At 42.5% G+C, this 26,122-nt stretch overlaps 1 protein-coding gene across 8 annotated transcripts in view; it reads right to left on the reverse strand.

The window, feature by feature from the left end:
• The window catches only part of LOC138749593 (lamin-B3-like), a 36,538-nt gene extending 12,852 nt beyond the window's left edge, over positions 1 to 23,686 (reverse strand). For 5 of the 8 annotated variants that reach the window (XM_069911194.1, XM_069911193.1, XM_069911191.1 and 2 more), the window contains exons 1-4: positions 23,320 to 23,686; positions 8,535 to 8,701; positions 6,845 to 7,068; positions 4,376 to 4,596 (exon numbers count right to left, since the gene is read on the reverse strand). In XM_069911194.1, coding sequence (XP_069767295.1) covers positions 8,620 to 8,701; positions 23,320 to 23,678 — 441 coding nt within the window. In that variant the 5' untranslated portion in view covers positions 23,679 to 23,686 and the 3' untranslated portion in view covers positions 4,376 to 4,596; positions 6,845 to 7,068; positions 8,535 to 8,619. Of the gene's footprint in view, positions 1 to 82; positions 733 to 4,375; positions 4,597 to 6,844; positions 7,069 to 8,534; positions 8,702 to 20,981; positions 21,874 to 23,319 lie in introns of those variants that run through there. The other 3 variants (XM_069911195.1, XM_069911192.1, XM_069911196.1) reach the window with 3 other exon arrangements.
• Positions 23,687 to 26,122: the final 2,436 nt, after the last annotated feature.

Consider the following 26,122-nt stretch of genomic DNA (forward strand, 5'->3'; position numbering starts at 1 on the left):
GTGGAACATCACTCAAGGATGCATTAAACAGCTGCAATGACTCAATAAGACACAGACATGGGTTTCAACAACAGACTGAGAGTGTATTACACATGGAATTGGTCATCATAAGCTTCAGTTTTAACAGCGGTGAGTTCATGATCATTATTAAATACAAACGTGAACACGTCACTCCATCAGAAGGATGATGTCATTGGATAAGGATGTATTTTATGGGAGAAAAAGATATTCCTCAATTTAATATATTTTCCTTTGTTGTCAATCTCTTCTATTGCAATTTTTCCTTTGAAATATCCACGTTCTATTTCACAACTATAGTTGTCAAAGTCAGTGTCAAACTATTTCCTTTACGTCCCACGGAATGAAGTGGAAAAACTTGTGGTAGAAACCCCATTCCGTGGCAATGAACCAGGAGTCAAAGCAAGCCTTTAATAAAAGGAATAAGCTCAAAATTTGTCTAAATGTTTCATTCTCATGGAAATTGTCCACTGGCACATAAACAGCAATCTCCTGCAATTCCATTCCTGTTCTGTTTAACGTACATTTTGGCACGCGCCTAGATTATTCATCCAACCTAGATCCCACTCCAGAACTGGCACAGAATCTCAATTACGGACTCTTTCCTCCATTGACTCTTCCATTCTTTTCAACTTCTTTGCTTCCTCATTTTGAACGGCATTCGTGGAGTCAGCCTCAACTCACTTGTGATCAATTCTGTGTCTTGACCAATATCTGCACGTAAAAATGGATTCCAAATACATCCCTCAAGTAACATTACAGACTCATGTAAGTGAATGCTTGAGTGTTCGAGATGGTTTTGAATGGGAAGTCCTCCTACACCAGTGATTCTCAACCTTTTTCTTTCCACTCACATACCATCCCTATTGCCATCAGTGCTCTGTCATAAGGGATTGCTTCAGGTGGTATGTGGATGGAAAGAGAAAAGTTTGAAAACCACTGTTGTAATCATCCCTAATTGACTCGTTATGTGCACGGTTCCATAACTTCAAAGGAAATGGGCCAATGACAATTTTTCTCAAGCAAAATATTTCAGTAACAATTGGATCTAGAGCAATGATTTTCAACCTTCCCTTACTACCACCTGAAGCACAGAGCACTGATGGCATAGGGACAACTTAAAGTGGGATGCGAGTGGAAAGAGAAAAGGTTGAGAACCATTGTCCTGCACTGTAGAAATGTAATCACTGTGATTTATGGTGATGCTATGAGATCCTACCCCTCCATTCAGAATGCAACCATCACATATTGTGCATGAGGGCCTGCAGTTTGCAGGGCAGTGTGAACTTAATCGGCACTAAAATATAAACCCTTTAACCCAGAAAGTCACTGAAATTGGATCATGACCTTAGCAATAGTTACAAAGAATTTATTAGATCTGTCTCTCATTCAAGTTTTAAGTTTCAATAATGTAACTTAATTCCATTTTATTGGCTGCTGAATTGATCTAAATACAAATTTCTTCAATCTTCGAGGAAGTCCTTATATATCAGGGGTGGCCAAACCATGGCTCGCGAGCCCCATGTGGTTCTTTGACAGGTAATGTGTGGTTCGCGGGGAGGGAAGGTGTCCCCAGTGGGGAGGGTGGCTGTCAGCGGGTTACCGGCTGACTGTCAACAGCCTGCCTGCTGCTAGGCACCTGAAAGCTGCTAGCCACTTTGCCTTGCTGCTTTCAGGTGCCTAGGGGGTATGTTTGGTGTGTAGACTTGATTAGACAAATATCTTTTGCAAAATTGCTCCCTTTGAAACAGTGATTCTTCACTATCTGCAGTATATCGGCATTTTGCAAATGAATGATTTGCAAGACAAGGATTGGAAAATACTTTTCCCCACAAAACTGTACCGGGGTGGGCAACCTCCCGCCCTAGCCCTGATGACCCGTGCCGAGGTGCTGTCAGGCAGCAGGGAGTTGGGTCACCGGCTGATTGTCCAGCCCACCCCTGCTGCTTTCAGGTGCCTAGGGAGAGTACTCAGAAGCAGAGAAAATACCTCCCCGAGGTGGGTTGAGTAAGTACATCTCGGGGACGGGTTCTCCGCTTTTCAGGTGGCCTCCCTACAGCCGGATTCAGGTATTTTAGGCAGCTTTATATTCGGGTATTCTGGCCACCTGAAAGGGGCTAACGATAGTGTTAGAGGGTGTGGCTTGCGATCACGTGATTGCTACGGCTCTCAAACATCTGAAGTTTATGGTATGCGACTCTTAAGTTAAGCAAGTTTGGTCACTCCTGTTATATATCCACAGGGTCATAACAAAACAGAGCAGGTTTGAAAAAAAAAAGAGGCTCTGGTAGAATGTTGGGCAGCACGGTTACCATAGTAGCTAGAACAATGCTGGTACCAGGGTTCGAAACCCATGTTGTCTGCAAGAAGTTTGCATGTTCTCCCAATGTCTGTAGGTTTTTCCCGGGGGCTTCGGTTTCCTCCCACCCTTCAAAAACATACCAGGGGTGTCAATCAGGTGTAATTGGGTGGCACCGGCTCATGGGCTGATGTCTAAATTTTTTTTTTTTTAATTCTTAACTTACTGAAAAATAAATAAAAAACATATTTTATGTTCCACTCTATATAACCTTTAAAATTCTGCAACCAAGAAGGTCTGTGCCCAAGATTGTGGTACATGTGCTGGACAGCATACCAGGAAGGATTGTAGATTCTGAGGGAGCAGTGGTCTGATGCAGGGCACCCGAAACATGAGAACACTCCCCCCTCCCCCAAACATTGAGAAGGAAATACATAGGAGATGACCCTACAGGACAGTGACCAAGGTAGCGGACCAGCAAGAGGTTCAGCAGGAGACTGGATCATGGGAACCAGGTCTGGAATTCGAGAGGGCACTGAGGGAATGAAGGGCTCCTGATGTGGAAGACTTCTGGGGCGCATCAGAGGTATGGATCTGGAGCTTAGGTTGCCTACGGCTTGAACTTTTGTCAGTTTGGCTGCAGTGGCATTGGAGGAAAATCCAAACACTGTCTCTGAAGGAACTCTCTTTTTCTTCTCTTGTTAGGGGCGCCGGGCAATGCTCATGGTGACTCTTTGTTTGCCAGGCTGGTGGGGTCCACATCCAAAACATCATCTGCTAGAATTTCTGGCACTTAGTACAGGATCCCACCCCCAGACACATTTTTTCCTCTCCTTCCCTCTCTGCCTTCAGCAGGGACTGCTCCCTCCGCAATTCACTCGTGCACTCATCCCTCCTCACCCATCACACTGCCGGCACTTTCCCCTGTGCCCGCAGGAGGCGCAACACTTGCGCCCACACCTCCTCCCTTACCGGGATCCTCAAACAGGCCTTCCACGTGAAGCAACCGTTCACCTGTAAACTCTGCAACCACAGCGACCTCCCTGTGGCCAACTGTTTCAATTCCGGGTCACACTCCTGCGCTCAAATGTCAGTTCATGGCCTTATGCTCTGTCCCACCCTGACCACCCACAGATTGGAGGAACAATTTACCATCTGGGAACCCTCCAGCCACATGGCATGAATATTGACTTTAATGCTTTCCACTAAACCAGCTTACCTTTTCTTCCCCCTCCCCTTTTCCTGTCCTTCCAGTTCTTTCACCCACACAGCCCTACCATCCTCTCTCTCCCCCTCATTGCTGCTGTCCCCTCCCTCCTTTCTCCAGCTATCATCCACTCCCACTTTTTTTTGTTTGGATGCTTGCCGGCATTCTCTCGTACGTTGATGAAGGGCTCAAGCCAGAAATGTCGGTAGCTTTTGCTACCTAAAAGACACCATTTGACCTGCTGAATTTCTCCAGCAATTGGGTTGCTGTGTATAATTATGTAATACAAAGTTTTGAAAGGCAATCAGGAAAGAAGATCTACAATATTAACCTCTGAACTTTAGTTATAACCCATTAGATGGTATCAAATATGTTGGGTCTTATTTCTCTTGTAAAAAGAGAAAGAGTGTCCACCTGACTGAGTCAATACAGAGGGTTTGAATAATAGAAATGGTTATCAAAAATTATAGAGGGAATTTTTTTTAAATAAAAAGAGCCCCTTTCCTCCATAGTCGCGAGGAACAAGGAGTGGTGCAGGTGAATAGAATGGGTGTATTTATGGTAGAGACAAATGGATTGCAAGGGAAAAGTGAGGATAGGATTAGGCTGAAGGAAAGTCGAGTCTCGTGAAGCAGAAAAGAAAGGCAGAGGTTGACTGAGGCAAATGGCCCTGTTCTGTGTATATAACGACCTATACGGATAAGGATAGGAAAGGACATCCTGAAGACCCTTAATCTCTTAGAAAGAGCAAAAGATCGCATCATACACAAAACTAACAACTTCCTTCAATTAATTCCTGTGAGGTAATTTTGCTTCACACAAATTATTGTGGTAAAACTTGGGTAAATCACCTTTGCTCCTCTCCTTCCACCAATTTCTTGTAAGTATTTTTCTCCAAATCTAATGCCAGCTTCACAACGAGCAGTTTTTCATAATCTTCCATTTTCTTCTGGCCCTTCTTGCTTGTTTCTTCAATTTGCTTTTCCTTGGTCACCATCCCCTGATGCCAGGCAGCCTGCTCACGATCCAACATCATCTCGGCGTCGTGAACTTGAACTTTCAGTTCAGCAATCTGACAACATTGGGAGCAAACAGAGTCAAAAATGAGGAGAAAAAAAGCATCTCCTCCCACAACCACTGATGACTTGGCCCTCAAAAGAGAAAACACATGGAACCAAAATTCTCATCCTGTATTGAACAATAAAAAAAACACTTGAAATATTGGTCTGTATTTATTTTTATATACATTTTTATGTAGGATTAAGCTGAAGGAAAGTCGAGTCTCGTCAAGCAGAAAAGAAAGGCAGAGGTTGACTGAGGCAAATGGCCGTGTTCTGTGTATGTATGAGTATAAATATAAACTAAAACTTTAAGTTTTATTATTGGACAGTCAATATGCAAAATCTTACATTTTGGTCATATTATATTAACTACGAAGAACGTCCAATATGCGTCTCTTTGGAATGTAATTCTATTACAAAATTTTCTATTATTTCCATTCTCAGATCTTCATTTCCTATATCTTTAAATAAATTAACTGATAACCCAATGGTTAAACATACTTTGAGGAACTGGATACGGTTTAGAAAACATTTTGGCTTTTTGAAATTTTCTCTTTCTTATCCTATGTTTTTTTCTATTTCTTTGAAGCTTCCATGATTGATGTAACTTTTAAAGAATGGTATAGATTAGGCATTAAAGATTTATTTAATTGAAGGAAATCTTGCTTCTTTTGAACAAATGTCATTAAATACAGATGACAAAATACTCATTTGTTTTTGTTATTTACAGATTAGAGATTTTTTTGCGATCTCAATTACATACATTTCGTAAAATAATAATTTAATAGATGTAATTTTTAAATTACAATGCTTTTATAATGGTTCAATATCTAACATTTATGGCTTGTTGTTGGGAATAAGAGACTCCTTTAGATAAAATTTAAAAAGCCTGGGAATAGGATCTACGGCTTTTAATGTCTGAAGAAATTTGGAATGTAATTTTCAAATTGTTTAATACCTCATTTTTATGTGCCCGCCACTCTCTCCTACAATTTAAAGCCAACCATAGAGCTCACATGTCCAAAGTCAAACTATCTTGTTTTTATACAGATGTATCTCCTCATTGTGATAGATACAACAATGGAGATACTTCATTAATTTATATGTTTTGGACATGTCAGAGTTTTGAGAAATAGTGGAATAAAGTATTTCAAACTTTTTCTGGATTTTTTAATGTTAGTTTAAGTCTAATCTTTTAACTGCCTTGTTATTGTTGGAGAGAGTGGCAACTCTAACGGCATCTAATATGCATGTATTAGCTTTTACTTCTCATGGCTAGGTGGGCAGTGTTACTCAGATGGAAGGATATGGCTCCACCTACTCATACTCAATGGTGATGTGGCATCATGTCATGTTTAAATTTAGAGAAGATTAGATGCTCATTTTCCGATTTGAATTTAAATTTTCAAACACTTGGAGACCTTCTATGAATTATTTTTAGAATCTCTGGATATGAATGCAGAAGTGTTGACTTATAAGGTAACTTACCACTTTGATAAGGAATTCTTTTTTCCTCTCTTTGCCAAATAGCTGCGTGTTTGATAGTGGGTTTAGATCTTTTAGTTTAAATAATAAAATATTACTGTAATATTTGAGAATGTAGGGTACATTGGATGAATTGGTATGATTTAAGTGTAATGTATTTTTAACTTTTAATATGTATTTTTTGATGTGGAACTTCAATTTCAATAAATGTAATGAGAAAGGAAATATTGTTGCAGCATCGCTCTTTAGATTTGTGCATAAGCTCCACCAACGATGCGGAAGAATTTCTTTATCCAGAGGCTGGAGAATCTGTGGAATTTGTTGCCACAGTTGTTTGTGGAGGCCAATTCCTTGGGTGCATTTAAGATAGATTGACAGATCTTTTCATTAGCCATAGCATCAAAAGGGTATGGTGAGAGATCCAGAGAGTGGGGTTGAGTGGGAGAATGGATCACCTCATGATTGAATGGTGGGCTAAACAGCCTATTTCTGCTCCTATGTTTTTATGGCTTTAAATGCAAATAACAGTGGTAAAAATGCTGCCTTACTTCTACAGAGCAATTACAGAATACTTTCTTCCAAAGATCACAATTAGAATATATGGAGGCTTTTATTCAAAGACACAATTTCATGCTAAAAACTGGGGAGCAGTTGAAGGGACACAAGTTTATCCTCAGTCACGTGTGCCCATTACTGCGTCGATCAAAAGTGATTAAGATCGAATTTCTGCCGCCCACATTTTGCACGACCCCATTAGGTGAATAGAGGCTTTACCTGATAATGGGTTTGCTGAAGCTTGAATTTTAGATGGTCAGATATCCTATTAGTTTCCGCCAATTCTTCCTTCACAGTGCGAGCCACGTCCCTGCTCTTTTCAACTTCCAGCCGGGTATTCTCAAGCCATGGCAAAAAGTGAGAGGGCAGTGACCAAGGCGATCTGAACAAGTCATCCTTCTTAAAGAAGCTCACTGCTTTTCCTTTACAACCTGCAACCTAAACTACAAAGATTTCAAAATTTCAACAATTTCTGTGCCTGAATTTATGGAATTTTTAACAAAGTCTACTGATTGGAGGATTTGGGGGGAAGGGGCAGGGAAAGTGACAGGAGGTGAATCACTTTAATATATTTTTAATAGATTTAAATTTAGACAGTAACAGGCTCTTTTGGTCCACGAGCACATGCTGCCCCAATTACACACAATTGACCAACAATCCCATACGTTTTGAAGAGTAGGAGGAAACTTGAGCACCCAATGGATACCCACACAGACACAGGGAGAACATACAAACTCTTTAAGGATAGCACTGAATTCGAGCCATGGACCCGATCCATGGCACTGTAACAGCGTCACACTAACTGCAACGCTAACTCTGCCATCCTATGCTATTGTGAATTAAATAAATATTTGCTAAAATTAAAAGCCTATCATCACTTTGTTAAGGTGCATCTAATATGAAAACACTTTATTAATAGGAAAGGTTTCTGAAATGTCGTGAGATTGTGAAAGGTACACCCTAAACATCAGTCTTTACTTCCTCAGAGTGGAATCTCTGTACTCCAATTGTCACTGCCAAATTTTGCACAGATTTAAAAATGTTTCATTAAGCTATCATAAAGAGATTTTATTCTATTGATATTTATGAGCTTTAGATTCACTTACACATTGCATGAAATAAGTTCCAGTGATATGGATTGAGAAATGGTTTGCCGTAGAGGAGGTCTCCCTGTACGGTTTCAAAAATAGTATTAGCAGGTCTTGATGCTTAAAGTTTCATTGGAAAGACAGCATGCCTCGAGAAGCAATGATGTTTAGCATTAAGCCATTTCTCACAATTGGGAGGGAGGAAAGGACAGGCCACCTGCAAGCTTCAGACCAGGGGAGCCTTCAGGAATTCCTGGTGCAGGAGTTTTTAAAGACACCACAATGTGGTTAAAGGACCTTCCAGCCCATGAAACCCACGCCACCCAATTACCTATCTCTAGAAGGTGGGAGAAGACCGGAGCACCCGGGAAAAAAACCCCATAGTCATGGGGAAAACATGGAAATCTGCATGGTGGCTGCTCTAATAGCTTTGGGCTGAATGCCATAGTAACTGTGCAGTGAAGATCTAATCATTGAAGAGGGTTCAGCAAACAAATTAGACTTCAATATGTTTTTATTGTCACTTTCCCATTAATCCGACCACCTATTCTCACCCTCTCCCTTTGGTTCTATCCCCTTTCACTGCCATTTCCAAACAGGATTCTCGGCTCTCAGAGCACTCACATTACTTAAGGTGAAATGTGAGTTTAAGGGGTAGTTTGAAAACCACTGATTTAAGAGGATATCTAGCATGAGTCACCACAGGCAAAATCACAGGATGCCGTGCAGTTGTTACCTCCACAAGGTTCAAGCAGTATCTCCATGTGCCCAGAAATTGAGCCTTAAAGTGTCTTCAGAATTTACGAGGGAGAACAAGTTACCCGCTCTAGGTAGTGCCTTTTTTTTGGTCCTTGTACTCTTTGATTTGCTCATACTGGTCTTTCCTCAGGCTTTGAAGCCCCTCAGTTACTCGCCGCAAGGACTCCTGAAGAAAACGTTCACTTCTTTCATCTGGTATTCTAGGATTATTTTTACATGCCCTGATTTCCTGCAAGCATGAAATACAGGAAAGTTAAACAGCTTGTTAGATTGACTTTGAACATTACAAATGTAATCCACACGAAGAATCATCAAACCCAATGTGAAATCTTTGTATCTCTCTAACAGTGGTCCTCGGCCTTTCCCCCCCCATTCACATACCACTTTAAGCATTCCTTATGTTATAGGTGCTATGTGATAAGTAAGGGATTGCTTAAGGTGGTACGTGAGTGGAAAGAAAGAGTTTGAGAACCACTGCTCTAAAGTTTTGATTTTTCTTCAGTTAATTAGTGGATATTATTTCCAATTACATGCATGGGCAATGCAAGCACAACAGAATTGGAGATTAAGAGTTGATAAATGGTGCAAATAATTGTAACAGAAGATAGGTTACTCATCCTTTTCATTGTCCTGGAATTAATCCTAAAAGGACAGATATAGGGCAAGAGAATAACAATATAACACACGATGGTCTGTTATGACCCAATATTTACCGATACACTAAAAAAAAGTAGTTCATTCAAAATTCAGTTCTTTTTCTCATCAACGTATGAGCAATGGGGAAATAAATAAAATCTGGCTGCTAAGCAAATATCCATTTTTCCATCACAGTTGGCCAAAGAGAATGTGTCATTTGGCATGGATTTTTTTTTGCTTGATACCAACGAACATTTCCATCAGACACCCATAAATTAGAGGAACAATGCTTGATTTTTTTTAACTTGATTTTCTGTCTGGGCTTTCTCCAACTGGATGGCAATAACATGGACGTTTCCAGTTTCTGTTGGCCTACTCTCCATTCTCCCTCCTTTGTCTTCTTTCTTCCAGCTCTCCATCCCCTTCCCTTTCTATTCACAGAACCATCCCTCCTCCACCTATTTTCTGGGATCCCCCCCTTCTTACCTTTAGGACCGTGCGCCTCCATTGCCCCTCCACCATTTTGTTCGGGCACCTGGCAACACATTTCCAGACCTTGATGCAAGGCTCAAGCCTGAAACGTTGGTGATGTATCTTTACCTTTGCCACAAAAAGGACACTGTTTGACCTGCTGAGTTTCTCCAACTTGTGTTTTCACTTCAACCATAGTGTCTGCAGACTTTTGTACTTTACTACAGCCACTGGAGAAAAGGTTATGTCATCACCTCAAGTCTGTCAGTCTTTTAGATTATATCATGGGTACCGTGTATCGCACCTCCACTCATTTCATTTTACTGTTTACCTTGGCCAACAAACATAGTTTTCAATTAAACTCCTATATTACCCGACTTTTGGGAGAGGGCCTCAATTTTCAGAATTAGAACATCTTTCAACTTTCCACAATCAAAGAACTGATAACAGGGCTCTAAAACCTGTTGTCATGCCATTTTAATGATAATTAGCCCCTACCTTTCTGAGGTCAACACATCCTTATAGAGAGGTCCCAGAAACCATGAGTAAAATTGGCCTTCCTGGTCTCCATGACCTTGCCAACCCTGTTTCTCCCATCAAGTTCATGGGAGATAAAGCTATATTATTGATGTTTCAGGCCTGAGTCCTTCGAAACATCGGTAACATAGCTTCACTTCCTATGGACGCTGCGAGACCAGCTGAGTTCCTCCAGCATTTCTGGGTTTCTAAACTACAATCACAACGTCTGCAGACTTTCGTATTTCACTCCCATCAGATTAATCAGGACCTACAATGTTGCATCATCTTCATTTTAATCTTTGTCAGGAGAAATTATTAAAGAAAACCACACAATTTAAATAGTGAGAGATTGCAGAACTTTGAAATATGGAGAGATCTTAGTGCCCAAGAGCATGATTTACAAAAGGCACTCAAGTAACTAGGAAAGATAACATTGTTACTGATCACACTGGACTACAAAGAGTTTTCTTCCTGAACACTTTCGGGTATATTTTATGGATTTTGGGTTGCTAATCACACAAACAAAAATCACCTTACAATTTTCCGATCACATACATTTTTTTTTTAGATACAATGTATTATTGAGATTTCATATCATATATTAAGTTTACTTCTAGCATACAACACATGAAGTCCAATTTAATGTTTCTCCAATTTCCTGCACGATATAGCAAATCTGAAATGATACTTGTGTTCAGCTTTAAATTGTCTATCATAATGCGCAACTTTTTTTTCAGGCAGCAAATCTTTCAAATTTTTTTTGTCCAGTGTTATTGTGAAGGGAATTTCATGCAAAAGGCTATGCTTCACTGATATTGGACATTCATGAGACAAACAGAAGGTGCACTGTGGAGTGTGTTCATATTTACAAAATAAATTAATGAATGCAAGGGAAGCAGTTCAGAGAACATTTACTGGACTAATGCTTGGAATGGACAGATTATTAGGTTTGCCTGTGCTGGAGTGTAGAAGAGTGAAAGGGATCATGTTTGTAGCAAGAAGCTGAGGGTACCGACACTTGAAAAGGTTGGTGTGGAGATGATATTTTTGTGGGAGAATCTAGAAGCAGGCTCATTGTTACAAAACAATTTTAGCCAGGGATGATGCAACATTTGTTCCTCAAAGCAGATTCTATGGGCATCTTGGTAAATAGACATGAACAAAGGGGGAGAGGTGAAAGGTTATCATGCATAGTCAGGGAAGTCAATTTGAGGTCACAACCAGTTCAGTCGTGTATGCCCACTTTCCCCTCACACTTAGGTATGTTTGCAAACTACTCATTCAACATTTCTTTAAAACATTATAGCCCTACCTGTGTATGTTGCTCATGGGCGAACATTTCCCTTAACTACGGTGTGTAATAGTTGATACAGTGCAAAAGTTGACCTCCCTATTTTTGGCCCTGGCTGCCCACCCACCAGAGCTCATGGCTGCAGATCTCCTCTCTGGTCGCACGCCCATCTGAGCTCCCAATGCCTTGAACGATGCAGATACTTAACATGTCAAGAGTGTAATTGTGGACCTCTTAAATTTTACCCTAAAAATTGGCCCCCATAACTCAACTATTACATGCTCATATACACTAATGCAGTGGTTCTCAATCTTTTAATTTCCACTCACATACCACTTTAAGTAATCCTTATGACATCGGTGCTCTGTGATTAGTAAGGGATTGTTTAAGGTGGTATGTGGGTGGAAAGAAAACGTTTGAAAACAACCGTTTGAATCGTATCTAATTGACTTGTTATGTGCATGGTTTCAGAACTCCAAAGGTAATGGAGTTTTCAAGAAAGATATTTCAGTAACAAGTGGGTCTCGAGCAGTGATTTTAACCTTCCCTTCCCACTCACATACCACCTTATACAATCCCTTACTAATCACAGAGCACCGATGGCATAAGGATTACTTCAAGTGGTATGTGAGTGGAAAGAAAAAGGTTGAGAACCACTGCATCAGTGTATATGAGCGTGTAATAGTTGAATTATGGGGGCCAATTTTTAGGGTAAAATTTAAGAGGTCCACAATTACACTCTTGATGTGGTAAGTATCTACATCGTTCAAGGCATCAAAAGCTCTGATAGAAGTGATATGTGAGTGGGAAGGGAAGGTTGAGATTCACTGCTCAAGACCCAATTGCTACTAAAATATTTTGCTTGAGAAAAATTGTCACTCCTCTGGAGTGGTGAAAACATGCACATAAAGAGCCAATTAGGTACGATTAAAACAGTGGTTTTCAAACATTTTCTTTCCACCTACATACCACTTTAAGCAATCCCTTACTAATCACAGAGCACCGATGGCATAGGGAATACTTAAAGTGGTATGTGAGTGGAAAAAAGGTTGAGAACCATTGGGCTAATGCTTTTCTCTTATAGACAATCCAAATAATCTATCAAACAGAAGGATCTATCAGACAGAAGGACTATCTTCTGCTGACCATTTGTCAGTAATATAAATGGCAATTATAAAGTTATTCCTTGAACCATAAATTTAGCATGCAGGCTATTTCTGGCAGGGAAAGCAGCAATCAATGTCATCCTCAAATGTTGCTTGCATACTTCAGTGTCATTTATCCTGAAATGAGACAGATGGGTCTCTCCCTCCCTCTCTTTGGATTTAACACCAGCTTATTTTGGGGTCAGAAGTGGCAACACACTTTGTATTCAGTAGCAAGTTGATGTAAAATCTACAATTATAAATTCCAAGCTTTAAACTTTAAAATCTGCAAGATCTTTGAAATAAACTAAAAAAAATCTGTAACTCAGCCAGTAAGTGCGGCTTAGTTGTACCAGCAATAAGGAATTTCATTACAAGCAACTTTATTATCATTTAAACATTTAATTTGCAGAAACTTCAAGATAAGCCTCCGAACTTGGTTTTATAAATTACCTCATTTGCTGATTAAGATTGATACACAAATAAATGACTTTGTGCTTTTTAAAGGATATAAAACAGACTAATATTTTATCAATTGTACTTTCAAGTCAAATGAAGTCAACTTTATTGTGATCTGACTACACAAGTACAACCCAATGAAATGGTGTTCTCCGGTCTTCAGTGCAAAACATGCACAATTGCATATATCACACATACGGACAAACAATTATATAAGGACGAGTATTTCATCAATACAAACAAATAAATAAATGCTGTTTCATGAAAATTAGAGTCTCAGATGGTTAGTGTGATCTGGTCCATTGGTCGTTCAGAATTCTCACCGCCCATGGAATGAAGGTGTTCCTCAGCCTGGTGGTGCTGGCTCTGATCCTCCTGTATTTCTTCAATACATTATAGTAGGATTATAATGTATTAACTTACTGCTGCTTTCTGAAAAATTGTCTGGTTAACTGTGCCCAATTATTATTTTTTAAACTTTTCCTTTTTTCGCACCATCAAATATTGGATCCTAGTGCATTACGGTCATCATGTGTGATTGAAACCTTTTCTCTGTCATGCAATGCTCCAATTTGCTTCTCAATGGCAAACCCATGACTTGCTCCCTTGTCTATTTTGCAATGTTTAGTGAGTCTGCAGGTGACACAAAACATTGTGGTGCTGTTGAGAGTGAGGGTAGTCTTGGGGTATTGAACAACATTGAACAGTTGGGACATTAGGCAGGCCAAAGGCAAATGGAATTTAATCTTGAAAAGTGAGAGGTGATGCATTTTTAGTAGGGGGTCGAGTAAGGGTCGAACATATCTTGTGAAAGGGAGTATTGAGTAACAAATCCAAAAGATCCCCAAAGTTAAATGAAGTCTGAAGAGGCACAGATGTTTGCCTTCATTATAAGAGTGAACAGAAGGGGGCTGAGCTCACAGCCCTGAGGTGAGCCAGCCACTACATCAGTCCTTCTAAATAAATGCATGGTTCTAATTCACTTATTTTCTAATTCCAGATGAAATGGGAAACAGCTGAAGAGTGAGGTACCAAAATATCCACCAGGCAGTCCAAACAGGTTTGTGCCAATGGGCAGCAACATCAAAACTATGTCTTCGTCTCCACATACTTCAATCTATCCACGCTGTTTGTCCGAATACTCCTTGTAATAGCAAGCTCAAAATCCGGTGTGCAAAAAAAAAAAAAATCTCCAAAATTCCCTCTTGCATTCCCACCCACAACTCAAATGCCCTCTGCTCCAATTTCTATTTCAGCTTGGTCAAGCTTAGAGGTGCCATGATGGAAAATCATCCTCAGCCATTTTCCGAAGCACAAGTCCTTTTTTCCGCCATCCCAAAGAGAATTCAATTTTTTCCAGTGCATTCTTACTCAGTGAAGTCCCTGTCAATGTGAGGTCTATAGATATTGAAAGATATTGAAGGCAGACGAGAAAGGGTTGTTATTTAACTTGAGGTGTGCATTACCTTCTTTGATGAAGCACCATAGTACAAGTATCAAAAGAAGAGAGTGCCTTGTTGTTGCCAAACCAAATCCATTTGGTGGCCTCCCATTGTGAACCAGACACATGCAGTTCATTGTCCTTGGTAAATTAGTTCAGTTCTCTGTATACATTTTATGTTAATTTCCACATAAATTCTATGAAAGTGATACTTTATCCTATTTGTTTTGGTTGTGATTTACATTTCCAATACCACAACTGGTGTGAGATGGTGGTATATTGCACTCTTATTATAATGCAAGTTTGCTTACCTTTGAATCAACTGACCCCAAATTTGGCCATTGCCTGTATCAGAAAGGAACTTCACCAAGTGCTTTCAACAAATGGCTGCAAGTTACAAGGAAAAGAGCCACAAAATGATTTCCCTGTATGCAACAGTGATTGGAACACAAAACACCTGGGCTAGATCTTATAATTCTAGTCTTGGATTAGGGATTTCAGTGCATACCGACTCAGGGATGGTTTTCTGTAAATCCAACTGTTCCTGCAAGCTTTCTAGTTTGTTTTCCATGCAAATTCTTTTTGACATTTCATCTTGAAGTTGTGTTTTGTTATCATGGACAATGGAGTGAGTCCATATTAAATCAGAAAAGCCAATACAGCAATCAGCATTTTTTTTCCCCTTCTGATGAGGTTAGGGATCAATAACTCTGATACAAAATACCGACTTTTGCAAGCTGAGTTTTGACGTCAACCAAATTCTTCTTCTCATTCAGAGATTTGGCCAGTTGATCCTGGTTGGAATGCAACACACTTTCCTTGTTTCTCAACAGGGCCAAAGCAGATTTCAACTCAGAATCCTTTTTTGCATTTCTGAAATATAATATTACATCCAGTTTATTTGATTTTTAGTTCATCTTATCTACTTGAACAAATTATTGAACAATCTAAAAAAAATATACAATTTGTATCAATACACAACACGTTCCTTTTGGATTGACTTACAGCAAAGTCATTTGATTAAAACAAAGGCCTTTATATAATTTGATTAAAGGGTCTGGGCAGCAGAAATCCAATGGTAGATTTGTACTGAAGTCTGCTCAGTTCTCTTTTCCAGTTGATATGATCCCTCCTCATTACTTCCATTGTTCTTCCACCTTCCTTTGTTGCCCTATTTTGCAATGCAGTGACCAGACCCACATCACACCAGTTGGTTCAACATCCTGGCCTAACAGTGTGAACTTCCTACGCTATCTGTGGGATGGTTAGCGCAGAGGCAGCATGGTTAGCGCAATGGTCTTACAGCGTGTGGTGGTACACCACCGGCCTACTGCAGGGGGCAACCTCTGTACCTGCAGGAGTGTAAGGGGGACAGGACAACACCTGGCCGACTGCCAATCAGTCGGCCTGAATGGATCAAGCCCCACCTGGTCGGGTGTCAATCAAGATATAAGTCTGCAATGGTCTCCCGAGGCCTCACACTGAGTTGCTGCAACCACAGCCAGCCTGGCTCTGTGGAAGTCTTTGTGGATTAAAGCCTGTTGTTCAGTCTTTACCTTGTGCGTGTCTGATTCTGTCTAACAGCGTACCACAATTTAATCCACAAAATTTTCCATGGCTCCTGTGGAAAAACAGCACACCACACAGCGCCAGCAATCGGGACCGGGGTTCAAATCAGAGCCTGTACATTCTCCTTGTGTCAGTGTGGGTTTTCCCCATGTGCTCCAGTTTCCTCTCACCGTTTAAAACATACCAGGGTTTGTAGGTCAATTGGTGGCACAGGCTCGTGGGGCTGTAAGGGCCAGTCACCGTGCTGTATGCCTAAATTTTAAATTTAAATTTAAAATCCCAGCAACTGGTTTCTTCTGCTGCTTTGATGACACCTTCAATCCATTTAGCATGCAGGGTGAAAGATAGGTAGTAAATATAGTTTCATCTTCCAAAATACATCCATATGTAGCTATTTACAAACTTTAGACTTGACATTGACACTTAGAGCAGCACTCTCTAAGCACCAATTCTGAGCCCCACTCCTATGCTCACATGACCTGTCCATGGCCTCAAGACCACCTGTAAATTGGAGGAACAACACTTGATTTTCTGTCTGGATGGCATTAACCAACTTCTCCAGTTTCTGCTAAACTACTCTCCGTACTCCGTCCCTTCCCATTCCCTTTGTCTTTGTCTTCTTTCCTCCAGATCTTCTCTCCCCCCTCCCCCCTCACCCTTCCCTCTTTTTTCAAAAAGCCATCCTTCCTCCACCAGTTTGCTGGTGTGCCCTCCTTCCCTCCCTTAGCCACCTATTAACTCCTGTCTGTGGGACTGTACTCCTCCCCTCCCCCTCCACTCTATCCCCTCCGCCCCTCCATTTCTTGCTACATTTTAAAAAACCTTGATAAACATTAGATGTGCACCTTTATTTTTGTTATATTAAGCACTGTTTGACCAGCTAAGTTTCTCCAATATTATTTTCACAGCAACAGTGTCTGCGGACTTTTGTGTTTTACTCCCAAAGCATGCAACAAAGTTTCTGCAGTTCCTCCTGTGAGAGATGAGTAAAACTGATATGAAAATATGAGAGATGAAGAAAGCTAGTATGGATATATGTGCAATGAATCAAGCCAGTATGAATAGGATAAGGATAGATAACAGAATGTAGGAAGAAAGTTAAGTCTGAATAAGATAAGGGTATTCTAGCCTTAGACAGAATTAGCAAGTTCTGCATATAAGAAGGTTGTAGCCCTGAGAGTCAGGAAGGTGTGAATTAGAACAAAGACAGGTTTGTGAATAAGGACAATGAGGATAATGACATGATGAGACACCAACAGGATGCCCCCTGGTCCTCCAAGTTCATAGAAACAGCACGTAGGCAGACAGGATTGCCTAATGCCAAACTCATCCAGGAGGCAGAAGAATGTAAGAGGGAGGGTACTTCTACACTGAAATAAACTGTATAAAAGTTGGGTGAGCCTCAGTATGTGTGTGTATTCCCAGGGTAAGGGAAAAGCACCCAACTTTGCATTGTTGTATAATAAATGTTCTTTGTTCTCAATTTTTGTCTCGAGCAAATTCTGTGAAGGTACTTCTGTTTCTCACACTCCCAACTAAATTTCAGATTTCAGACTTATTGTCAGAGTACATACACAACGTTACATACAACCCGGAGATTCTTTTTTTCCCCGTGGATTAGGCAGAATTAACTTATTGGTAGTGCAAAAAACTGTACACAATATACACATATAAACAAGTAAAGGAATCTAATCAATTGACTGCAATAGAGAGAAGAAAAAAAACAAACAATAATGTGCAAAAGTAAATCTTTAAACTAGTCCCTGATAGAGTTTGTGGTTGAGGAGTTGATGGTGGAGGGGTTAACAGCAGTTCCAGAACCGGGTGGAGCAAGTCTTGTGGCACCTATGCCTTTTTCCCGATGGCAGCAGTGAGAACAGAGCATGTGCAGGGTGGTGTGGATCCTTGATGATCGCTGCTGCTCTCCGACGGCAGTGTTCCCTGTAGAGGCTCTTGATGGTGGGGAGGGTTTTTCTTTTGATGTCCTGGGCTGTGTTCACTTACCTATTACAGGGGTTTACGCTCAGGGGCATTGGTGACCCCATATCAGACTGTAATACAGCACACTTTCCACCATACATCCATAGAAATTTGCCAGGGTTTCCAACGTCATACCAAACCTCTAACGACTCCTGAGGAAGTAGAGGTGCTGACGTGCTTTCTTCACGATTCCATTGGTGTGTTGGGTCCAGGAAATATCCTCCGAGATAGTGACTCCCAAGAACTTAGATTTGCTCATCCTCTCCACCTCTGATCCCCTAATGATCACTGGATCGTACACCTCTGGTTTTCCCTTCCTGAATGACTGAAGCATCAAATCTAAGGAGCAAATGAATATAGGTACCAAGAGTCTTGTATGAGAGATTGAGGAGTAATATTTTTAATGACCCTGCAGAAGAAGAATGTGGGGAGATTTAATATAAATATACAAAATTATGAGTGGTATGGATAGAGTAAGAAACTTGTTCCATTGGTGTTAGGTGAGACAAAAACTAGAGGACATGGGTTAAGGGTGAAAGGTGAGATGGTCGGGGGAACTCTTCACGCAGAGATGGGGTAAGAATGTGGAACAAGCTGCCAGATGAATAGCTCAATTTTGATATTTAAGAAAAATTTGGATAGATACATGGATGGGAGGGGTATGAAGGACTATGTTCTGGGTGCAGGTCATTAGAACTAGGTAGAATAATAGTTCGACGCAAACTAGATGGCCAAAGGGCATCTGTTTGTGTGTGGAAGTGTTCTATGGATTTATTAAATTTACACTTCTTGTGTTTATAGTTAAATTGCACTTTGTTTGGATAGCCAAATCCTAGCAGTGACCCAGGTGATCAGATGGCACATGTGGGGCATGCCAGTCAAATCTGATTTGATATATTATTCAGCCCACTAAACTTGTCACTGTAGTTGCATCCAGTGGAGGGCATCACTGACAGAGAGATGCAAATACACATCAGCGAAAACAACTGATCTGGAAAATACTAATAAAATTACGGTCACACCAACAACTCCACAATTTTTCTTTTAACCTTCAAAGGGCACAGCAACAGGCCCTTCCGGCCCAGTGCCGCCCAAATACAACAATTAACCTGCAACCCCCCCAATTGGTGGGAGAAAACCCTCACAGACATAAGAAGTATGTATAGACCCCTTACAGACAGCGCTGGATTTGAACCTGGGTCAATGGACTATCAGTGTACTGCACTATGCCAGAAATGGATAATGAAAAGCCCTTTAACTTTGTTACAACTCTGCTACATGATGGGGAAAGTGGATTCATGAATCAAATTGAAATAAATTTGGCCACATTAGAAGCTTGGCTCTCTGCACTCTGAAGTGAATGTGAGAGCAAAGTTACAAAGTTATCAGCTTTGCAGAAGGAATATTTGATTACTGTATTAATTATCAGCTTTGCACTTTGAATCATTCCTTTTCTCCCTCAATAAAATCATATCCACTTGTTGAGAAAGCTAAAATTGATTTTAAAAACTTCCAAATACAAAATTTAAACTGAATTGCTATATATTTACTGATGCCAAATGGGCATTTTGATTGCATTATTCTTGTAAAAGGGACTTCTTAATCTCCTTTAAAATCCATTAGGAGAAACTCAAGGTTGAAAGAATTAGTTTAATTTGACAAAATGCATTTGGGTGAGAAGTTTAATCTCGCTCACAGGTGTGGAAACAAACCTGCATCAACTAAATGTTATTTACCCAATCAGTCTATTTTAGCTTGAAAGTGGCTGTTGTTTTATACTTGCACGCTAACAGGAAGTATGTGAAATTTTCACCAGGGGCACAGCCCAGCAGATGCAATGTAAATATTTTCAATTGACCTATTCAGAGAAGGCTATTGCCCAAGGTGGGCACATTTTCATTTCCCAATCTGGGAACACATCAAGATTACTAAAGCTGCTATACAAACACAGTCCTGCAAAGCTAAAGGATACCAACCTAGTCCTCCAAGTACATTAGCCAGAATAACCACTTGCATAGATTATTCCAAAATTTTCCAAGGTAATGGGCTTCTTCACATATATTAAATTTGTATTATATTTTCCCCTTCTAATACAGAAACTTCACAATGAGATGTACCTCAATTTTATTTTGCTTTCAATCAAATAATTTTGCTGCAGTTTACATTGGATCTGTTCATTCTCGGGACCCCCGTTTACTTACCTCCATTTGCCCTCATGTATACTTTGTTGGAAGAAAAAAAGATTACACTTTCTGAAATGTTACCTTGATCATGTGTACAACCAGGATTAGTGTTGCAATTCATAAGAAAACAAGAAATAGGAACAGAAGTTGGCCATCAAGCCTGCTTTGCCATTCTATGTGATCATGGATGATCTGATAATCGGCTCATCCCCACCTACCTGCCTTTTCCCCATATCCCTCAATTCCCTGACTATGTATGAATCTATCCTACATTTATATTGGGTGATGTCCCTTTCTGTTTTAGTCTTGTTTTTCAGCCTCAATGGCCTCTTTGACTTTCATTGGGCACAACTTTGGTCCTCAGTGTTGAAAAATGGCATCTGCAGACTCCAAAGGAGATCAGAAGCTTAGAAAAAAAAAGCCTAGCTCTCTTATACCTGCACCAATGAAGAAATTAAACACACTCAAGACCTCACAAGCACCTGTGAAGCCAAATGTCCCAAACACTGAAATTAGGGGACTATGTATAAAAAGTGCTGTAACTTCTACATGGTCAAACTAAAATGTGTAAAAATAACCTTGAATAAAATCTGGAATGTGCACTTTAATTACATGCGAATTGTTTGATTATAAATTTAAAACTGTGGAGCACAGGGGCAAATAAAGGAGAAAGTGTCTTTGTCCTAAACATTATGGAGGGCCCTGCATGTCATTTCAAAGCATATCCTCCAAGGTCAACAAACAACTTTACCGTAATCGATTTTTCTTTTCACAAATAGACTTTATTCACAATATTTACAAAAAGAAAACTGTTCAACATCTCTTCACACCCTTAGAGTCATGTCTATACATTTTGTACATTGTAATATAGTCACATCAGACAGTATCATTACTGAAGCACAAACCATCCTGACAAGTTCAACCAACTAGCATTCAAGCAGAACCACACAATGTGCCCCGAATACTAAAATGACACAAACCAAAGCTCAAGCACGAAACATTGGTTTATATACCTTTATCTTTACTATATGAAGTCCACGGTTTGACCTACTGAGTTTCTCCAGCACTGTTTTCACTACAAACCAAATTTTACTTAACAACTAATACAGTGGCACAGATCATTCTCCAATGGATCGCCACACTGCGCAAGTAACTCATGACAAATACTTTCGACATCATACGTAAAAACAAATATACTTCTTGAAAGGAGTTAACAAATGATTTTGATCCAAATCTACTCAACTACTCTTCTATGGAAAAATTGCATTTCCCAGAGCCATTTAAGAGCCGACAGTAGTGTGTCCTTCACAACACATTATAATTCAAGTCCGTACCTTGAATCTGATCTTCATAGATCCTGACTTAAATTTAAACTCAACATTTTATTTCATGGTTTTTTTTTTAAAAAAAAGGTTTTGCATATATCTAGGTTTTTTTTAAAGCTTTATTTTCCAAAACTGACAAGTAATTCTGAAGGCAAAACTCTCAAAACATATGCAATATAAAATATCCTGTTGGTTCTCCATTAAGTGCGTAGGAGCCCGACCCGAAGAGTGTAGGGGCCCGGCAGGGTCAAGGAAAGTTGGAGCCCTTCGAGCCGCCGGGGCCAGAGGATGCTGAGCTCCACGGCCTGTTCATGCATCAATCCATGTAATCCCGATTTGAGAAGCTCATTTATTTTGCCGTTTCTCCTCAGACAGTCATTACCTAATTTGTTTTTAAGGACAATGAAGAACTTTTTGTTAATTGTTTCTAAAAGGGAGGAGGAGGAGGAGGAGGAGGTGGGGGGGGGGGGTTTCAAATTGGATGGGATTGGAAATTTTGAGTCCTGCCTGTTGGAAAAAAAAGACCTCTCCAGAGGCGTTAAACGTTTGTGGACAATTTACCATTATTTTGTGGCATTGTAAAGAATTCTGGGACTTTTGCTCGAACAGTTGGCCAACATAAAATGCAAATGATTATGGGATTGTAACTGTAGTTGAATTTCTGTCTCATTTGGTGAATAAGTGATTACATTTCAGTTCCCCAGAAAGGGTGTCACATAAATCATTTGTCAAGCTCATCTTGTCAATAGGGAAAGCAGCAGCATTTCACAGCAGTGAGAGACTGATTCTAGGCCTTTTTATAGTGGGGGGAGGGTAGTCCAAGAGGGGGCTATTCTCTCCTTTACATCGCTGTACCTACATTTATAAAAACGCAGATGCTGGATTCAGACTCTGATCCATCTGGGGAGGGGGTGGAGGGGGGTCCAAGGGGTGGAGGGCGTCTCTCCATGAAGGTAATGCAGGTGCTTAGGAGCGGCTAGCCCGCCACCCAGGATCCACCACCAGGGCTCCCACGTCAATTGGTGCTGGGGTTAGGGATTTCCCCCCCCCACCGCAACCCAGAAATGTCCTCTACCCGTTAACCCGTCCGCCCTCCTTCACCAAGGCTGTCGAGACTGAGGGGGGTGGCAGCGAGGAGCCAGAGAGGGCTGGAGTGGACGTGCGAGGTGAGCGGAAGTGGAGGGAATCTGACCCAAAGAGCGTAGGGGCCCGACCCGAAGAGCGTAGGGGCCCGACCCGATGAGCGTAGGGGCCCGACCCGAAGTGCGTAGGGGCCCGACCCGAAGTGCGTAGGGGCCCGACCCGAAGAGCGTAGGGACCCGACCCGAAGAGCGTAGGGGCCCGACCCGAAGCGCGTAGGGGCCCGACCCGAAGAGCGTAGGGGCCCGACCCGAAGAGCGTAGGGGCCCGACCCGAAGAGCGTAGGGGCCCGACCCGAAGTGCGTAGGAGCCCGACCCGAAGTGCGTAGGAGCCCGACCCGAAGAGCGTAGGAGCCCGACCCGAAGAGTGTAGGGGCCCGGCAGGGTCAAGGAAAGTTGGAGCCCTTCGAGCCGCCGGGGCCAGAGGATGCTGAGCTCCACGGCCTGGGAGGAAGGAAGAGAGGACATGGAGAAGCAGAGCTGATAGATGAAAGAGGGGAGGATAAAATGGTATGCAGTTCTCCAATGTAATTTCGCTAAAACCCAGCAAAGTTGTATCAAAACAACTTGATAACCCAATGCAAAAAAAAATGTTCCATTGATTTTCCTAACTGCATGCAGTATCTAAACGCCACCCCCCCTCCCCTCCCCTCCCCTCCCTAGCGGACTGCGATGCCGGCCGCGGTACCTCTCGATGAGCTTGCGGTTCTCCTCGCACACCCCGTTCAGCTCCACCTTCAGCCGGTTCCGCTCGCTGGTCGTGGCGCCCAGCTCATCCTTCAGGCGGCGGCGGGCGCTGCTCCGCTCCCGCCGCCGCCCCCGTTCCTGCCAGCGGTTGCGCTCGATGCAAGTGGCCAGGCGGTCGTTCAGCTCCTCCTTCTCCCGCAGCCGTTTCAGGCGAATCGGGCTGGTGAACGGGGTCATTCGGACCGAGCTCGCAACTTCATGCTCTCTCTGCAATCCCTGCACCGCTCCCAGTACGGAACAACTCCCACAATCAGCACCACGACTCACGACATCCCCAGTCCACTTCCCGAAACCTCTCATTTGTTGCCTCTATTGCAAGGTTGAAGGCAGGACAGAGGGTTAGTCCCCTAACTTCGAGTAGCTCCGAGAGTCCTAGTCCACAGGGGGGACCTCCTCCCTTCCTCCCTCTCTTTCCCTCTTCCTCCCTCTCTTTCCCTCTTCCTCCCTCTCTTTCCCTCTTCCTCCCTCTCTTTCCCTCTTCCTCCCTCTCTTTCCCTCTTCCTCCCTCTCTTTCCCTCTTCCTCCCTCTCTTTCCCTCTTCCTCCCTCTCTTTCCCTCTTCCTCCCTCTCTTTCCCTCTTCCTCCCTCTCTTTCCCTCTTCCTCCCTCTCTTTCCCTCTTCCTCCCTCTCTTTCCCTCTTCCTCCCTCTCTTTCCCTCTTCCTCCCTCTCTTTCCCTCTTCCTCCCTCTCTTTCCCTCTTCCTCCCTCCCTCCCTCCCCCTCCCTCCCCCCCTCCCTTCCCTCCCTCCTCCCCCTCCCTCTTCCTCCTCCTCCTCCCTCCCTCCCTCTCCCTCCTCCCTCTCCCTCTTCCTCCTCCCTCCCTCTCCCCCTCCCTCCCTCCCTCCCTCCCTCTCCCCCTCCCTCCCTCCCTCCCTCTCCCCCTCCCTCTCCCCCTCCCTCCCTCCCTCCCTCTCCCCCTCCCTCCCTCCCTCCCTCTCCCCCTCCCTCCCTCCCTCCCTCTCCCCCTCCCTCTCCCCCTCCCTCCCTCCCTCCCTCTCCCCCTCCCTCTCCCCCTCCCTCTCCCCCTCCCTCTCCCCCTCCCTCTCCCTCCCTCCCTCCCTCCCTCTCCCCCCCTCCCTCCCTCTCCCCCTCCCTCCCTCCCTCCCTCCCTCCCTCCCTCTCCCCCTCCCTCCCTCCCTCCCTCCCTCCCTCTCCCCCTCCCTCCCTCCCTCTCCCCCTCCCTCCCTCCCTCCCTCTCCCCCTCCCTCCCTCCCTCCCTCTCCCCCTCCCTCCCTCCCTCCCTCTCTCCCTCCCTCTCCCCCTCCCTCCCTCCCTCCCTCTCCCCCTCCCTCCCTCCCTCCCTCTCCCCCTCCCTCCCTCCCTCTCCCCCTCCTCTTGTGATTTGGGACGGTGGGGTCCTGGACAAGGACACCCATGGCAAAACACACAGCTGGATCATCATGGCAGACCAATTCTTTCCTCATCTCGCAAACCACACGGTGGGTCCACCAACACAATGCTGGACCCAGGTGTGGACGAAGTGCCCAGGAACCAAAACAAAAAGGATCCACTTCATTTCAAGCACAGCAGAAGCTCCTGGATGTGCATTCATCCCAAGGAGCTGGTGTGTCGGTGGGACTGCAAGGTTACTGAAGATAGCCACAGAGTCAGATTCAGATTGAAGCTCCTCCCGTGGACTAGACCATATAGAATCCCGAGTACTCCTGTGACTCGTTAATCTCCTATATGGAAAGGCGATTGTCGTGAGATGAAACAACTCACAGAATTAAAAATTACACCTTTAAATGACAAGATCATATGCCCAGCCTAAATGTGTTTACATCGTTTCATGGGGTCGAACTGAACATGGGGTTAAGAAAACAATAGAATTCGAAATAAAACCGTTTAAAATTATGTTGATTTTAACGTTAAAATTTATTGTTGCACGTGATATGTTGCACATTTGCAGTTAAAACACCAGAAAAAAAATGTTGACCAAAGCCGGGACACTAATAAACACAGGCAGCAATGAAAACAACAGCGCTTGCTTATAGTGTGTGATTCAAAACGTCGTTGTAATTGGGTAATAATGACAGGAGCACATCAGGAGGTTCAAAGAATAAATTAGCATTTGAGTTTTAACCTTGTAGGTATATTGATTCATGTAAACTGGGCTTACAAAAGATGTTTTTGTTGTTCTAACTAACGACCGGGATATTTTCACGAAGAATACATTTCTGGTGAAACACTGTGCAACAATTTTATAGGCAGTCATTTTGGTTTCACCACCTCCAATGGCGTCATTCCCCCCCCCCCCCCCCCCATGACACCAGCAGCTAAAATATCTGCACTCTCCAACTAGATGGCATTAACATCCGCTCTTCTGGTTTTTGCTAGCCTACACTTTTCTCCCTCCCTTCCCATTCTCCTTGTCTTCTTTCCCTTAGCTCTCCACCTCCTTCCCTTTCCAGTCACAGAGCCACCCCTCCACTTGCTGCTGTGATCTCTCTCCCTTACCCACCTCTTGCCTTTACCCCTGCCCTTCTCCCTCCCCCTAATATTTTGTTCAGGTGCCTGCCAACATTTTGCCATACCTTGATGAGGAATTCAAGCCCAAAACATTGGTTATGTGTCTTTATCTTTGCTATATAAAGTACGCTGTTTAACCTGCTGAGTTTATCCGGCATTGTGTTTTTACTTCAACCTGCAGACTTTCGTGTTTTACTGTAGGATTAGGAGCTGTTTCATTGAGAACTGTGCATAAACATAACTGATTGTACTCATTCAATGAGACTTGCAGTTCTC

This window comes from Narcine bancroftii, chromosome 14 (assembly GCF_036971445.1).
Source record: "Narcine bancroftii isolate sNarBan1 chromosome 14, sNarBan1.hap1, whole genome shotgun sequence".
NCBI classification, from domain to species: domain Eukaryota; kingdom Metazoa; phylum Chordata; class Chondrichthyes; order Torpediniformes; family Narcinidae; genus Narcine; species Narcine bancroftii.